The sequence below is a fragment of the Natator depressus genome, chromosome 1, assembly GCF_965152275.1.
Source record: "Natator depressus isolate rNatDep1 chromosome 1, rNatDep2.hap1, whole genome shotgun sequence".
Taxonomy (NCBI): Eukaryota; Metazoa; Chordata; order Testudines; family Cheloniidae; genus Natator; species Natator depressus.
The window spans coordinates 248,703,011-248,719,754 of record NC_134234.1 but is presented as its reverse complement, the minus strand read 5'-3'; the positions used below and the strand labels follow the sequence as shown (position 1 = coordinate 248,719,754).

Here is a 16,744-nt window from a genome sequence, read left to right as displayed (position 1 = left end):
TTTGTGAATAATTTTGAATAATTAATACATCTGGTAGTTTCACAATTTGTCTGCAGACAGTATAGACAGAAGGAAAGATGATATTCATCAAATAGATTGTTAGTTACAAATTATTCAGTCCTAGATGGTACCAGCTGTTGTTTAATGCTTTTATTTAATAAATGGAAAATACAGGAGCCCTCCAGTGGTCAAAACAATACCTCTAAATGCTAATACATATTATAACCATAGATTTTGCAGTTTAGTTGATAGAAAGTCTGCTTCTTATTACAAAGAAGTCAGTTTCAAACTTTTTAAGGGTGTTTTTTAAATTCACATTTCTGTTATTGTTCCCACCAGTGTAACTATACACAGAGAGAGAGTTATGAAATTTCTACATTAAAAATATATACAAACTCAGGAATCCATATCTGAGCCAAAAAAAAAAAATGAAAAAGGCTAAGTTAGAAAAAGAAGAGCTCTGAGGCCTTATTCACCATTGTCCTGCATCATGTGTCATCACTTACCCCAATTCAAAATAAGTGCAAGATGAGTGTAAAATGCTACTGAATCAGAATGGTGAGCATTTTCTGTGTTTGCACATTGCCTAGCAAAATGCGGTCCTGACTAGGGCTTCTGGGCACTACAGTGATACAAATAAATAATATTTTTACATCCACTTTACAGTGCTGCAAATGACTATACCAGGTGCAGAGCAACAGTGAATTGGGACTTCAATGTCTTTCTTAGGTGTAAAAGGTTGAGCTAACTCTCTGAGCATGTGGGTGTTTTTCTTGTAAGTATTTAAGAATGAGTTTTTACTGTTTCCTCTCAATTACAGCGATATTTTATAAACAACAAAAAACACTTCAACCAAATAAACTTGTAATAGCTACAAAACCAGCCACTTTTAAAATGGGCTTGCTATTTATACGCTCAATTAACAAGAAGTAATTAAGGCCAACTTGGTTTCCAAGTTCAGAGTTCTTGTGGTGAGGATTTATGGGGAAACTATGTTAGGGTAAGTTGTAGCTTTTTTTTTTTTTTTCCAATTTGACCATTTCAATAGTTAACACCCTTCCTATGTGGCTACTTTTTATCGATATTATGGTCCCGAACCTCAGGAGTAGAGTAGAGCTCTACTCAGTGCATCTGAGTATATGGGGAGGGATAAAAGTGAATGTAAACCATCTTGGTGATCCCTGACCCATGGGGCTGTTTTAGTCAACAGAGTACACCAATTCAACCTCTGGGCCTGCTCTGATTTACATGGGTTTGTAACAGCCTGTGACAGGGTTGGGCCACATGGCTACAGGAGAGTAGGCAGATATATTAGCCCCAGGTTAAGTAGGTCCCTTTTCCCTGGGTAAGGTAACAGGGAAGGTTCCAGAACAATCAGGAACCTTCTGGAGACAATTAAGACAGACAGGCTGATTAGAACACCTGCAGCCAATCAAGAAACTGCTAGAATCAATTAAGGCAGGCTAATCAGGGCACCTGGGTTTAAAAAGAAGCTCACTTCAGTTTGTGGTGTGCGTGTGAGGAGCTGGGAGCAGGAGGCACTAGGAGCTGAGAGTGAGAACACGGACTGTTGGAGGACTGAGGTGTACAAACATTATCAGACACCGGGAGGAAGGTCCTATGGTGAGAATAAAGAAGGTGTTGGGAGGAGGCCATGGGGAAGTAGCCCAGGGAGTTGTAGCTGTCACACAGCTGTTCCAGGAGGCACTCTAGACAGCTGCATTCCACAGGGCCCTGGGCTGGAACCTGAAGGCGGGTTTGGGTTTGTAGAGGGCGGGCCCGGGTTCCCCCCAAACCTCCCAACTCCTGGTCAGACACAGGAGGCATTGACCTGGACTGTGAATTCACAAAAACGGCCAAACTGAGGGCTGCCATGAAGCTCCAAGGCGAGCAAATCCACCAATAAGTGCAAGACCCACCAAGGTAGAGGAGGAACTTTGTCACACAGCCCCACTTTGAAAATCTTGGCCTTGATTCTTACCTTCTAAACTAACTGGCCTATCCAATTGTCTGTCTGCTTACACATTCCTAGAGCTCAGTCCTGCATTGTGCTGATCACTCTGGCCTCACTCCAGCAAAGTGAGTGCTTAACTTAAAGCACGTGTATAGCTCCATTGAAGTCAATACTGCTCATGTGCGTAAGTGCATTGTTGGATTGTGGTCAGAGTGCTCAGAATGATGCAGGACTGAGCCCCTAATGCAGTGGTTCTCAAACTTTTTTACTGGTGACCCTTTTCACACAGAAAGCCTCTGAATGCGACCCCGCCTCCCCTTATAAATTAAAAACACGTTTTTGTATATTTAACACCATTATAAATGCTGGAGGCAAAGCAGGGTTTGGGGTGGAGGCTGACAGCTCACGACTCCCCATGTAATAGCCTCGTGACCCCTGAGGGGTCCTGACCCCTAGTTTGAGAACCCCTGCCCTAATGCAACAAATCACTGTAGTAACTGGGTGGCCTAATGTTTTCTTTGTGAAATGTTCTGTGGCCTTTATGAAGGGTACTATATATATTTCCGTTGTGGGTCTGATCTTGCTTTACTGAAGTCAATGGCAAAACTCTCATTCACTTCAATTGTGCAGGATCAGGTCTTACATAGCTTTATATGTTCGTGATGGTAACTCAATGATTAAGTTTTCTTTTTGATCATTCTTTTGTTTGCAGACTGTTGGAATGAAATCACCAAATACTCTGAAGAATGAAGAAAGTTCTTTATCTACTAGTGAACTACATACAAATACAGACTTGGAAATAAAATCATCTATAGCTGGAGCTTCTTTGGTTGAAGACTGTTGTTTGTTCCCCCAATTAACAGGTATTTCTTCTCAAAAGTGATAACATTCAACATGTTAATGTGCTACTTCTCTGTTCTCAAGGAACATGGAGAGAGGTGATAGTGATTGATCCTTGTTGAAGAAATAGTTGAAGGTGTGATGGGATTCCTGGATACGCCAATGCCTTAAAGGGCATGTAATTGAGCATGCTGAGGGAAGCCCTAACAGGGAAATATGCTATTCTGTGCTTGGCTGACACGATTTTTCCTGATATCAGTAGGGTGATCATATTCCCCAAAGTGAAAACGGGACACCTCGTGGGGCTGGCCCGAAGGTCTCCCTCTGGCACAGGACTGGCCAGAGCTGCTGGGCATCACCACTTGCCCAAGCGCTCCGCGCAAGGCTGATCGCCCAAGACACACACCGCTCGCCCCACCCCCGTGCAGAGCTGGCGGCCTGAGCCCCGCCGCCACTGCTCACCCATGCCAACATCATGGACATCAGAGTATTTTGACAAAACTTGGCATTTGTCCTGTTTGCTTTTGCCCAGATGTTCCTCTGTGCCCACCTAGGGCAGTGGCTCTCTACCTTTTAAGACTACTGTACCCCTTTCAGGAGTCTGATTTGTCTTGTTTACCCCCAAGTTTCACTACTTGCTTAAAAACTACTTGCTTACAAAATCAGACGTAAAAATACGAAAGTGCCACAGCCACTATTACGGAAAAATTGCTGACTTTCTCATGTTTACCATATAACTATAAAATAAATCAATTGGAATATAAATATTGTACTTGCATTTCAGTGTATAGCAGGGGTTCTCAGACTTGGGGTTGGGACCCAGCAGAGGGTCACGAGCTGTGAGCATCCCCAAACCCTGCATTGTTTCCAGCATTTATAATAATGTTAAATATAAAAAATGTTTTTAATTTATAAGGGGGGTCACACTCAGAGGCTTGCTGCATGAAAGGGGTCACCAGTACAAAAGTTTGAGAACCACTGGTGTAGTACATAGAGCAGTATAAACAAGTCATTGTATGAAATTTTAGTTTGTACTGACTTCGCTGGGGCTTTTTATGTAGCCTGTTGTAAAACTAGGCAAATATCTAGATGAGTGGATGTACCCCCTGGAAGACCTCTGCCTACCCCATACCACTTCCTTAGATCAAGAGCAAATGGGACAAATACCCAGTTTTGCCAAAAAAGACAGGCTGTCTGGGACAGGGTTTAAAAAGGGGACTGTCCCAGCCAAAACGGGATGTATGGTCACCCTAGATATCGGCTAGTGACAACTGTTTATGCCAGAAATAGCTTCTACCTTTACCTAGTATTGTTGAGGAGGTTGAGACACATGTTGGGTATGTGTCTTTCCCCAGCAAAGGACATTAGCTAGCGAGGGAAGAGGATTAAGAAACTAAAGCCACCAAAGGCATGAAGCTCTCTGATGGATGGTGACTGACACCCTGCTAAGTAAATACCATAGATCGATTCTTGCTCTTGGTTATGTGGGTTTAAAATCAGGAGTAAATCAATTGGAATCAATGGAATTACATTAGTGGTATATTTTTAATTTTTTTAACCTCCATTTCTTAATAAAGTAGGAATTAGAGTTTCTCTCAAGGCTACTGAAATGAAAGCATAGTCAAGTTTTACTGCTTAAACCATCTGATGAATTAAGCATAGTGATCTTCAGGGAGCAGATAACTCATTAGCATTAGGTATCCTCTGAAGGACCAGCACCGGTTGAATCCACATGCATTGCTTTTGTGGCATAAATGATTTTGATGATGAATAGCTCAGCCTTCTGTGGAACTGAGACCCTGTCAACTTGCAGAGTATGGGAGGGCCAGATTATTTTAATGAACTAATCTATACCTGAGTCAGCTAAAATCAGGAGCAAGAGCTTATCAAACAAAGGGAAATGTATGGTAAAATTAATATCACTTTATCAAAAAGCAATACTGCTCCAATACTATGGGAAAATCATTATTTTGTATTATTTCATTACAAAGTAAATCTTTAGTGTTACTTTACTATAAGAGATACTTTTCTTTCAGTACTGTTCTAGGTCAGTGGTTCTCAAAGATTTTTTTTGCAGACCACTTGAAAATTGCTGAGGGTCTCGGCAGACCACTTAATGATCTTTCCAAATGTTGTTTGTACCATTAGCTAACTATTGTAAAACACTTTGGATAAAAGCGCTATATAAAAAAACCCTTAATAATAATTTACTTCTTTTGTTCTACAAATAAAAGCACACAACTCATATTTTAATATCAGTAGTCTTACCTTTCTAATGTGATGGATGTGCCCTCTCTCCCACATCACTGCAGCCCCTGAGCTGGGGCTGGGAAGGAGGGAGGGCATCTCCCCACCACAGCAGCCACAGAGCTGAGGCTGGGAAGGAGGGCCATCTCTCCTTGGCAGCCGCAGCCCTGGAGCTGGGGAAAGTCATCTCTTTCTCTGGCCCCTGCAGCCCTGCATGTCCCAAATCCCCCCCCACCCCTTCTTCTCACCCCACTGCCCCCTCCCACCTACCCCCTATTCCCCCCAAGGCCACCACCTCACCTTACATGTGCGTCTTCTCCAGGGTCCAGGCACCTAATTAGTGGAACCCCGCCTGCACCGCTCCACTAATTAGGTGGGTGGCCCTTCATTCTCTCGTGTGCGGCCGCCCAGGTGCACACCTTAGAGGGAGCTATCCGCGGATCACCTGAATGGAGCTCGTGGACCACTGGTGGTCCACAGACCACAGTTTGAGAACCTCTGTTCTAGGTTATGTAGGACATTTAGGATAATTTTTTCTATCAATTTCAAAATGCAAAAAGGAAAATACATTTAAAACAAAAGGAAAGATTACATTAGTTCACCAACCAAGCAAAGCCCTTTTTTTGTAAGGAACTAAGGGGGCAATTGAGAATTTAGGCCCTGAACCAGCAAAACACTGAAGCACATGCTTGATTTTTAAGTACTTGAGTAGTCTCATTAATTTCAGTGGGACACATGCTTGAAGTTAAACATGTGACATGTGCTTAAGTGCTGTGCTGGATTAGGGCCTTAGGATGCTCTATGGGAAATACTTTTAATAGGGATTGAAGATCTTGATGAAACTGAAACCCTACCCTTCCAGGGGCTGAGCACTCTTGACTTCCTTTGAAGAGTTGAGCATACATAGCAACCCCCCCCCCGGGATTTGGCTCTGATTAAAAGATGTTCCTTGATCAAGTTCAGAGTGACACCAGTCCAGGAGGATGGACAGAAATAGAAGGAATCAGAGTGAATAAATAAATGGTGCAAAGCTTTCCCTTAAGCTTCCCCATTTTATTTATTATTTACTGTGCAGTAATGCCAAATATGTACTCGTTGCTATGGAATCATATAGGAAAACAAGGTCCCTGCCTGAAGAACTTATGGTCTAAAGGACAGAAAACAAAAGGTGAGGGAAAAGGGTACAAAATACAGAGTGGTCAGTGTGATGATAGGCCAGACTCTCTCAATAGTTCCATTGTGTTTAATTTTAATATATGATCATATATTTATTTATATTATAGAGACTTTGTTTTAGGGCATGGGGGTTGAAGTAGGAGAAAAGAGGGGTGGAAAGGGATTTGTGGGAGCAATTGGGGTGTGGGAGAAGGCAACTGAATTCCAGTCTGAATTTCTCTAGCTTCAACTTCCTGCTATTGGATCATGTTATACCTGAAGAGCCCATTATTAAATATTTGTTCCCCATGTAGGTACTTATAGACTGTAATAAAGTCACCCCTTAACCTTTTATTTGTTAAGTTAAATAGATTGAGCTCTTTAAAGTCTATCACTGTAAGGCATGTTTTCTAATCCTTTAATCATTCTCATGGCTCTTCTGTGAAACCTCTCCAATTTATCAGCATCCTTTCTGAATTGTGGACAGCAGAACCAGACACAGTATTACATAGTAGTTAGACCAGTCCCAAATACTGAGGTAAAATAATCTCTCTATTCCTACTTGAGATTCCCCTGTTTATACATCCAAGAGTAACGTTAGTTCTATGGGCCACAGAGTCACACTGGGAGCTCATGTTCAGCTGATATCCTCCATGACCCTAAGACTTTTTCAGAATCACTGCTTCTCAGGACAAAGTCCCCCATCATGTAAGTATGGCCTACATTCTTTGTTCCTAGGAGGTATACATTTACAATTAGCCATATTAAAACACATGGTGTTTGCTTTGCCCAGTTTCACAAGTGATTCATATTTCGCTATAGAAGTGACTGCTCTTCATTATTTACCACACCCCCAATTTTTGTGTCACCTGCAAACATTGTCAATGTTGATTTTATGTTTTTTTTTTCCAGGTCATTGATAAAAATGTTATATAGCGTAGGGCCAAGCACCAATCCCTGTGGGAGCACACTAGAAACACACCCACTCAATGACAAATTCCCCATTTACAATTACATTTTGAAACCTATCAATTAGCCAGTTTTTAAGCCATTTAATGTGTGCCCTGTTAATTATATATTTATATTATATTTACACAGAAGTTTAAGAATATTACATCAACTCTATTCCTTATCAGCCAAACTGGAAATCTCATAAAAATATCATTAGTTTGACAGAATCTATTTTCCATAAAACCCATGCTGATTGGCATTAGTTATATTATCCTTCTTTAATTTTTTATTAATTGAGTCTCATATCAGCAGCCCAGTTATTTTGCCTGGGATCAATGTCAGACTGATAAGCCTATAATTACGCTAGTCATCCCATTAATCATTTTTAAATATTGCACATTAGCTTTTTTCCAGTCCTCAGGAACTTCCCATGTGTTCCAACAGTCATTGAAAATCAACATTAGCCGTCCAGCAAGGTCCTCAGCCATCTCTTTTGAAAGTTTTGGATGCAAGCTGTCCAGACCTGCTGATTTAAAAATGTCTAACTTCTGAGCTGCTGTTTTACATCTTCCTGAGATACAAGTAGAATGGAAAGACTTATATGATATGACTAAATCATCTATTTTTCCCAAATACAGAACAGAAATATTTATTGAACACTTCTGCCTTTTCTGCATTATTATTCATAATTCTAATATTTCCATCTTGTAATGGACCAGCACCATTGTTAGGATTCTTTTTGTTCCTAATATACTTTAAAAATTCTTTAATTCTGCTGGCCAGAGATATCTCCTTGTGTCTCTTTGCTTCCCTTATCACTTTTCTACTCTTCTTAGCTTCTGATTTATATTCATTACTGTCAATTTCTCCTTTCTTACTCTTTTTTTTTAAATGTATAGCTGCCTTCACTTCCTCTTCAAACAAGGTTATTTTTTTTAACCAATAAGACCTTCTTCCTCAGCTGTGGGATTGTGGCTTTTTGGGCTTCTAGTAAAGTGTTCTTAAACAGTTGACACATATAACATGTGGAAATATCCCCTTCACAGAGTGATACAATCAATTATTTTTGTTAATTGGTTAATGTTTTCCTGTTGCTCTTTGCAATTGATATAATGGACTTGCCTGGAGAGGTAACATTTTTAGTACAACAGAGGAGAACGTTGTTACTGGGATTTGGGTAAAAATGAGAACATGACAGTTTCCGCCGTCTAGAATCATATGTGGATAGATAGAGATAGATAGATATTTTTAGAATGAACCCGTTCAAATTACTCTGTTCCAACAGACTGCTTAGCTGAGTTTATCTATATAGGAAATATGATCTGGTTTGTCACAAAATCTGTCACTGTGTGTGAATTGAACTGCTAAATTGATTTACAGTGTTTTAGTACAACTACTCCTGGACATCTGTAGATACTTGTGTATTATCTACAGATTTTACCACCTCATGGTTTACCCTCTTTTCCAGATCATTTATAAATATGTTAAATAGGACTGGGCCCAGTACAGACCCTTGGGGGACACCGCTATTTACCTCTCTCCGTTCTGAAAACTGATCATTTATTGCTACCCTTTACTTTCTGTCTTTTAACCAGTTACTGATCCATGAGAAGACTTTCCCTCTTATCCCATGACAGCTTACTTTGCTTAAAAGCCTTTGGTGAGTGTCCTTGTCAGGGTTCCCTCCCCACTCTGAACTTAGTACAACTACTCCTGGACATCTGGGGCGAGAGTTACTGAACAATTAGTGTGAAAACATCAATAGTATTTTATTTATGAAAGATTTGTGCATGTACTGTAATTAGTCTGAGCCACCCAGGATCATTTATGAGGTGCAGCGTTGGGAAAGCCTATTCTCAAAATGATTTTAATAATTGTTTTTTGTAATTAACTTTGCCTGTAAATATTTTGCAGTTAGGACAGTGTTATTTTAAATATACATTTTCAATCATAGGATTTTTATACCATGGGCCAAATCTAGAGGTCCCTACTTAGTTCTTGCTAACGTTACTCAATCTTTATTCAGACAAAATTCCCATTATAGTCAATAGAGGGGTAAATAAATTCCCATTATAGTCAATAGGGGGGTCAGTTATGACTTAGTCACAAGCGTCTTGTATGGGAGAATACATAATCGATCAAGAAGCAGATTGTGACATACTTCCTATGTTATCTAAAACATAAAAGTTGCATATTGGGTCAGACCAATGGTCCATCTAGCCCAGTATCCTGTCTTCCAATGGTGGCCAATGTCAGATGCTTCAGAGGGAATGAACAGAACAGGCAATCATAGAGTGATACATCCACTGCCACCCACTCCCAGCTTCTGGCAATCAGAGGTGAGGAGAACCTAGACCATGGGGTTGCATTGCTGATCCTCTTGGCTAATAGCCATGAACTTATCTAATTCTTTTTTGAACCATGTTATAGTTTTGGCTTTCACAACATCCCCTGGCAATGAGTTCCACAGGTTGACAGTGCATTGTGTGAAGAAGTACTTGCACTGGTTTGTTTTCAGCCTGCTGCCTATCAATTTCATTGGGTGACCCCTGGTTCTTGTGTTATGTGAAGGAGTAATAACACTTATTCACTTTCTTCACACCATTCATGATTTGATAGACTTCTATCATATCCCCTCTTAGTCATCTCCTTTCCAAGATGAAGAATCCCACTCTTTTTAATCTCTCCTCATACCAAAGCTGTTCCATACCCTTAATCATGTTTGTTGCCCTTCTCTGTACCCTTTCCAGTTCTAATGTATCTTTTTTGAGATGGGGTGACCAAAACTGAATGAAGTATTCAAGGTGTGGGCATATCATGGATTTATATAGTGGCATTATGATATTTTCTGTCTTATTATCTATCACTCTCCTAATGATTCCTAACATTCTGTTAGCTTTTTTGACTGCCGCTGTATATTGAGCAGATGTTTTCAGAAAACTAGCCACGATTGCAAAATTTCTTTCGAGTGGTAACAGTTAATTTAGATCCCATCATTTTGTATTAATAATTGGGATTATGTTTTCCAATGTGCATTACTTTGCATTTATCAATATTGAATTTCATCTGCCATTTAGTTACTCAGTCACCCAGTTTTATGTGATCCCTTTGTAACTCTTTGCAGTCTGCTTTGTATCTAACTATCTTGAGTAATTGTGTATTATCTACAGATTTTACCACCTCATGGTTTACCCTCTTTTCCAGATCATTTATAAATATGTTAAATAGGACTGGGCCCAGTACAGACCCTTGGGGGACACCACTACTTACCTCTCTCCGTTCTGAAAACTGATCATTTATTGCTACCCTTTACTTTCTGTCTTTTAACCGGTTACTGATCCATGAGAAGACTTTCCCTCTTATCCCATGACAGCTTACTTTGCTTAAAAGCCTTTGGTGAGTGTCCTTGTCAGGGTTCCCTCCCCACTCTGAACTTTAGGGTACAGATGTGGGGACCCGCATGAAAGACACCCTAAGCTTATTTCTACCAGCTTAGGTTAAAACTTCTCCAAGGCACAAATTCTCCCTTGTACCTTGGATTAGGTAAATGCTGCCACCACCAAGTGATTTAACAAAGAATCAGGGAAAGGACCACTTGGAGTCCTATTCCCCCAAAATATGCCCCCAAGACCTACACCCTCCCCCCTTTCCTGGGGAGGCTTGAGAATAAACAAGATGAGCACAGACAAGCCTTTGGTTTTTTTAGTGTCCAAAAAAACCCATCAGATTCTTAAAAAAACCCCAGAACTTTATTAGAAAAAAAAAAAGGTAAAAGAAGCACCTCTGTGAAATTAGAATGGGAGATAATCTCACAGGACAATTAGACTCAAAACACGGAGAATTTCCCTTTAGGCAAAGCCTTAAAGTTACAAAAAGAAAAACCAGGAATACACCTTCCTCTCAGCACAGAGAAAATCACAAGCCAAAACAAAAGATAATCTAATGCATTTCCTTGCTAAATACTTACTAAGAAGCTGGAGTGCTTGCTTTCTTGTTCTGTCTCCGGCAAAAGCCACACGGAACAGACAAAGCCCCCCCCCTCCAGATTTGAAAGTATCTTGTCCCCTTATTTGTCCTTTTGGTCAGGTGCCAGCCAGGTTACTTGAGCTTCTTAACCCTTTACAGGTAAGAGGTTTTTGTGCCTCTGGCCAGGAGGGATTTTATAGTACTGTATACAGACAGGTGGTTACCCTTCCCTTTATTTTTATGACAGTCCTCTTTAAAGGCTTTCTGAAAGTCCAAGTACACTAGACCCACTGGTTCACCCAAGTCCACATGTTTGTTGACACTCTCAAAGAATTCTAGTAGATTGGTGAGGCATGATTTCCCCTTACAAAAGCCAAGTTGACTCTTCCCCAACAAATGGTATTCATCTAAGTGTCTGATAATTCTGTTCTTCACTAGAGTTTCAATTAATTTGCCTGGTTCTGAAGTTAGCCTTACTGGCCTATAATTGCCAGGATTGCTTCTGGAGCCTTTTTTTAAAATTGATGTCACATTAGCTACCCTCCAGTCATCTGGTATAGAAATTGATTTAAATGATTGGTTACATACCACAGTTAGTAGTTCTGCAATTCCATATTTGAGTTCCTTCAGAACTCTTGGGTGAATACCATCTGGTCCTGGTGACTTATTACTGTTTAATTTACCAGTTTTCCAAACCTTCTTCTATTGACACCTCAATCTGGGACAGTTCCTCAGATTTGTCACCTAAAAAGAATGGCTCAGGTGTGGGAATCTCCCTCACACCCTCTTTAGTCAAGACCAGTGCAAAGAATTCATTTAGCTTATTCACAATAGCCTTATCATCCTTGAGTGCTCCTTTAGTACCTCGATCATCCAGTAACCCCACTGATTGTTTGGCAGGCTTCCTGCTTCTGATGTACTTAAAAAAATGTTTGCTGTTAGTTTTTGAGTCTTTTGCTAGTTGCTCTTCAAAGTCTTTTTTGGCCTGGCTAATTATACTTTTACATTCTAGAGAGTTCTTGGGCTACAGCATTAATTCAGAAATAGAGTGCTTTAAGATCCTTGTGTATTTTACCTGAATGAGTTGACTTAATCTACAGGGCTTTTACATGTGATGATGGTGGTGATTTATGTATAGAGCACCTAACTATTTTCTAGGGTCCTCACATTTGCAAAGTCAAGTTGGATATCTGCCCCGAATAGCTTGTACTGTAAGAATCTACTAGACAGTACCTTCTTTCCACACAGGGTCCCATTAAATGCAAAAGGACTCTATGCAGGAGTAAGGGTCTGCATTTGTGGGACCAATGCTGGATTAGACATAAGAAGGAACCCCCAGCCCACAATAAAAAGATAGACCGAAAATGGGGAAGGTATGCAAACATAAAAGCAAAGTGATTGAGAGGATGTTTGCCATACATCTTGATGAATCTGCACATTGACTTTGCCAGATAAACTAGGATATTGTATTAAAAACTATGAAATAAATGCATTCCAGAGGCAGTGCGTGTTTATCACAATATTTGATAATTAAGCCTTTTACTTCCTCTGATTGACAGAAAAATATGTACTCATGATTCCATTAATCTAACAAAGTTTTATATTGAACTTTAGTTTAGAATTGGGTTTTTTTTGGTTGCTTTGACTGGAATAATGTGGTGAAAAATGCATTTGTACTGGCTTATGAATTATATTTATAAGCTCTTTCATGTTTAGAATCTTAGAAAAACTTTTGGTATTTCTTCAGTCTTGCTTATATTAATGATGTCTGACAGGCTTGAATGAAACTGAATCCAAGCTGGAGAGTAGGGACCCTCTCTCTGTTGGACACATTCACAAGGCTCAGCATGATACAGGTAAGCTTGTGAATTTTTGAACAATTGTGTTTGTTTTCTTATTATTGTGCATAGCCTACCATGTAATAATACAGGATAGTGATTTGTTATCAAATCACAGACTTGTCCCCAAATAAAATGAAATGTAAGTTTCTAGTCCCTCAGTTTATAGGATCTTTTGGCTTGTGTATTTGTTTTCTGGATCTCCCAGTTCTGCCATTAGTCCACATGAAGAATCTGATCCTGGGAGCTGCTGAGCACCATAAATTCCCAGATAACACTAGCTTTTAAGGTGGTTGGTTGAACTTGTCACCTTAGTTAGTTTGTAATTAATTTTTTTTTCTGTAGGAGTGTATGCATTTGTGTGCATGATCTCTCTCCCTCTCATTCTGATTTTAACTCTGGCTGTGTATATATTGCACTTCACAAACAATATTATTGGCCAGATTCAGAAGTGATATGTAAGTCTCTTTCTCTTTGTATGTGTATGTGTGTGTGTGTGTGTGTGTGTGTTCCTAAACCTTCTAAAACTTCAAAAGTATTATTGGATAACAGCTTAAAAGCATATATTTTTCTGTAAAGCAGAGACAGTAAAAGACTGTATTATACATGGCCATTTGTCTCACCATTTTATTCCAGACATGGAAACCAGAAAAATAAGTTCTAAAATAAAGATCAATGTACAACTTTGTTAAACTGACAGAAATATCAGCTGTCTTCAACTTCTTCTCTGCCTAGCTGTTATTAGATAGGTAATTTCCTGTAGACATCACAGTAGAAGAGGTTTTTGAGGGGGGATCAGAAGGAGGAGAGTGTATAACTCAGTTCAGGGATGCCACTCCATACATACATAGGGAAGATGTGGAAGAAAGAACAAAGTGGATTGTTGGCGATGCAGACAAATAGAGACCAAGGCTGGCATTGTTGGTAGAACTGAGGGCAGGGGAGTGACACAAGTAGAGAGGAGAGGAAACAAGCAGGGAATCAGAGAGATTAAGAGGGCCCTGAAGGTGATGACACAAACCTTGAACTTGGTGTGGTGGAAATGGGGGTGCCAGTGGAAAGATTTAAAACAAGGTCTGACCTGGCCAGAACAATGGGAAAGGAAGATGATCCTAGCAGCTGGTAAGGTCTTAAAGTTTTTAGACTTGCTTACATTTGCTTTGCTGATGTATAAGGAAGTGCAAGTTGGTGTCACTAAGGCTATGTCTATGCTGCAAGCTGCGGGTATGATTCCCAGCTCACGGAGACCAGGTCTACCCTATAAACTTACATCAGTATGACTGTGTCGCTCAGGGACATGAAAAATCCCCCCTTCCCCCCGAGTGACGCAGTTATACTGACTTAACCCCTGTCGGCATAGTAGCGTCTTCACTGAAGCACTAGAGTGGTACAACTGCACCGCAGCAGAATTTTCAATGTAGACCTGCCCAGAGACACACTCGTGCTAGCTCTCAGTGAGCTAATGTGATAAAAGTAGTAGTGTAGCTAGGGTAGCACAGGAAGTGTCAGGTGGCAGCCCGCGTTAGCTATGCTGAGTACGTACCCAGGAGATTCAAGCAGCTTTGTACTTGGCACACCTAGCCCATGCTACCCTGCTGCCATGGCTACACTACTGTTTGAGCGAGCTAGCACGAGTATGTCTGAGAGTTGGCAATCACATGCCTCGCTCATAGTGTGGACATAGCCTTAGAAGTCAAGGAGCTGTAAGGAGGTATAAGTGAAAGCACTTTACTGTACTTTCATTTATACGTCCCTATAGCCCCTCAGTGTGTAAGTTACACTAACGTCGACTCCATTAAGCATTAGCAGAGCAGGTATAAGTCGGCTTAAGGGAGTTGGCCTGAGTATAGCATTGTTTATGGAGGTCTGATTTCAACCACCTTAAACATCACCTCTGAATTTAGCCCAGTATATCTAATAATACTGCTCATTAAACCCTGGCCACCTACTTCAACGTATTTTCTTAGCAACTGGCTATCCCCTTTTAGCAAAATCGTCTACAGCATTGTTTTATGAATTGTTTCTGAAGCTGGTGGAGTTGCTCCTCAGTTCCACCTGTGAAAATCAGAGCAGAATTTGGTCTCCTAAGAAAATTTTCTGAAGTTTAATTTTTAATTTGTCCCATGGTAAAAACAGCATAGAATGTGGTGATATGCTTGCTTAATACAGACTTCTCTGAGCTCTGGAATTACTAAGGGGGTTGCTTAAAAGAGTTGAGATATTAGCAGTGGGGACCCATTGTGTTCTATTTTTTTTCTGAACCAGAAAATGCATTTCTACTGCAGTGTGGATATAGTTTCAGTTGAGATAAAACAAACTTCTGCTGGGTCTTTTTGACATTAAGCTGTTGCGGAAGATGTTAAAGCAAAAGTAAATGTACTAATCATTGGTAACAAAGCAGCCTAATCCATGCTGACCTACAATTTGTTTAGGATCCTTTGGAGCAACAGAGAGATTAAAGTGTATATAAAAAAAGAGGTAAACAGTGGGTCAGAGATTAGAAGTGAAAAAGGAAAAGGCTGGATTCCCCTGGACCACACACTGATAGTAGACCTGCCTTCAGTGATTGTTAGAAAATGTTTCATGTTTCTTTCCCCCCAAAAAAAGAACCTTAGAAAGCAGAAGGTTTGATTGGCACTTGTCATGGCTGATAGAGAGAGGAAGATGCTTTGGTAAAAAGGAGAGGGAGGCAGCCGTGTCAAAGGCAGCAGCAGTCAAAGAACAATTCTGCCTTTCTGTGGTTTTGTCTTTCTCAAAATTATTCAAATCTGGGTGGCATCTGAGAATAACTGGCATTTTGACACAGCTTAAAGGATTGTCTCACTAACTCTATTGAACTGAGGCTGCCATCCTTTCTAAAAAATGTATAAAGAGAGATCTTCCATAATCTGATATGTATACAAATGAAAGGCAGCTTGATACCAGAGGTCTTTCGATAGTTTTTTTTGGGGGGGGGGGGGGAACAATTGTATCCATTTCTTGACTTTTCATCTGTGTACAAGAATGCTACTTATTGGTTTAAAAAGGTTTTATTTGATTTTCTTTTGAATATCCATAGTTGCTTGAATTGCATCTGGTGGTTACAAATTCAGATCAAGCCAGCTGGATTAGAATCAACACATGTAGGGAATTTCCTGTCAAAGGAGGTTCCTCACCAACTAGGAATCTCCCTCCTATTGATGGCCCTCCTGTGAATGAATTTTTCTTTTACTGGCAATTTTCTTTCCCTCTCTCTTTCTTTCTTTTTCCTACCAGAAAGGAATCATGGCTGTCTTCCGCCCATTGTCACAACCGCACTGGCAGGCATAAATGGGCTCTATAGCATTACTAACTCTTCTGTCATTCTGAGCTGTTGGTCTCCTCTTCATTTAACTTAGCTCCAGCTGGGGCCAAACCCACCTCACCCTATTCACGTGTATAGCGCCATTGAAATAAAGGGAACTACTTATGTGAGTAAGGTTAGCAAGATTTGGTCTCCATTGGTGTTCTATGTATAATCTATTGAGTTCACCCAAATGGACCCCAGATTTCCCCATCAGTAACAGGTCCAGCAGGAAAAATATCTTGTCTTCCTACTTCTTGCACTTATGTGTTTATTTTATACTGTTAGTAGAACAAACTAAACGTGGGCCTCTCTATCCCCACTGTTTCTTTGTAGTTTGTTAACGGCAGCAATTATAATAAAGAAACATAAATATTTCAAAGCACGGGGGGAAAAAATCACTCAGGCCACCTACATGGGTCAGAGTCCTTACTTGTGGGCAGTTTGGCTGATCTCTGAGCTCCCTTCTCC

The 16,744-nt window shown here is 40.3% G+C and overlaps 1 protein-coding gene across 1 annotated transcript in view; it reads left to right on the top strand.

Annotated features, from left to right (window-relative positions):
- LOC141978477 (uncharacterized) overlaps positions 1-16,744 on the top strand; it is a 177,930-nt gene that overhangs the window by 82,405 nt on the left and 78,781 nt on the right. The window contains exons 7-8 of the mRNA XM_074940624.1: positions 2,667-2,817; positions 12,889-12,969. Coding sequence (XP_074796725.1) covers positions 2,667-2,817; positions 12,889-12,969 — 232 coding nt within the window. The remainder of the gene's footprint in view (positions 1-2,666; positions 2,818-12,888; positions 12,970-16,744) is intronic.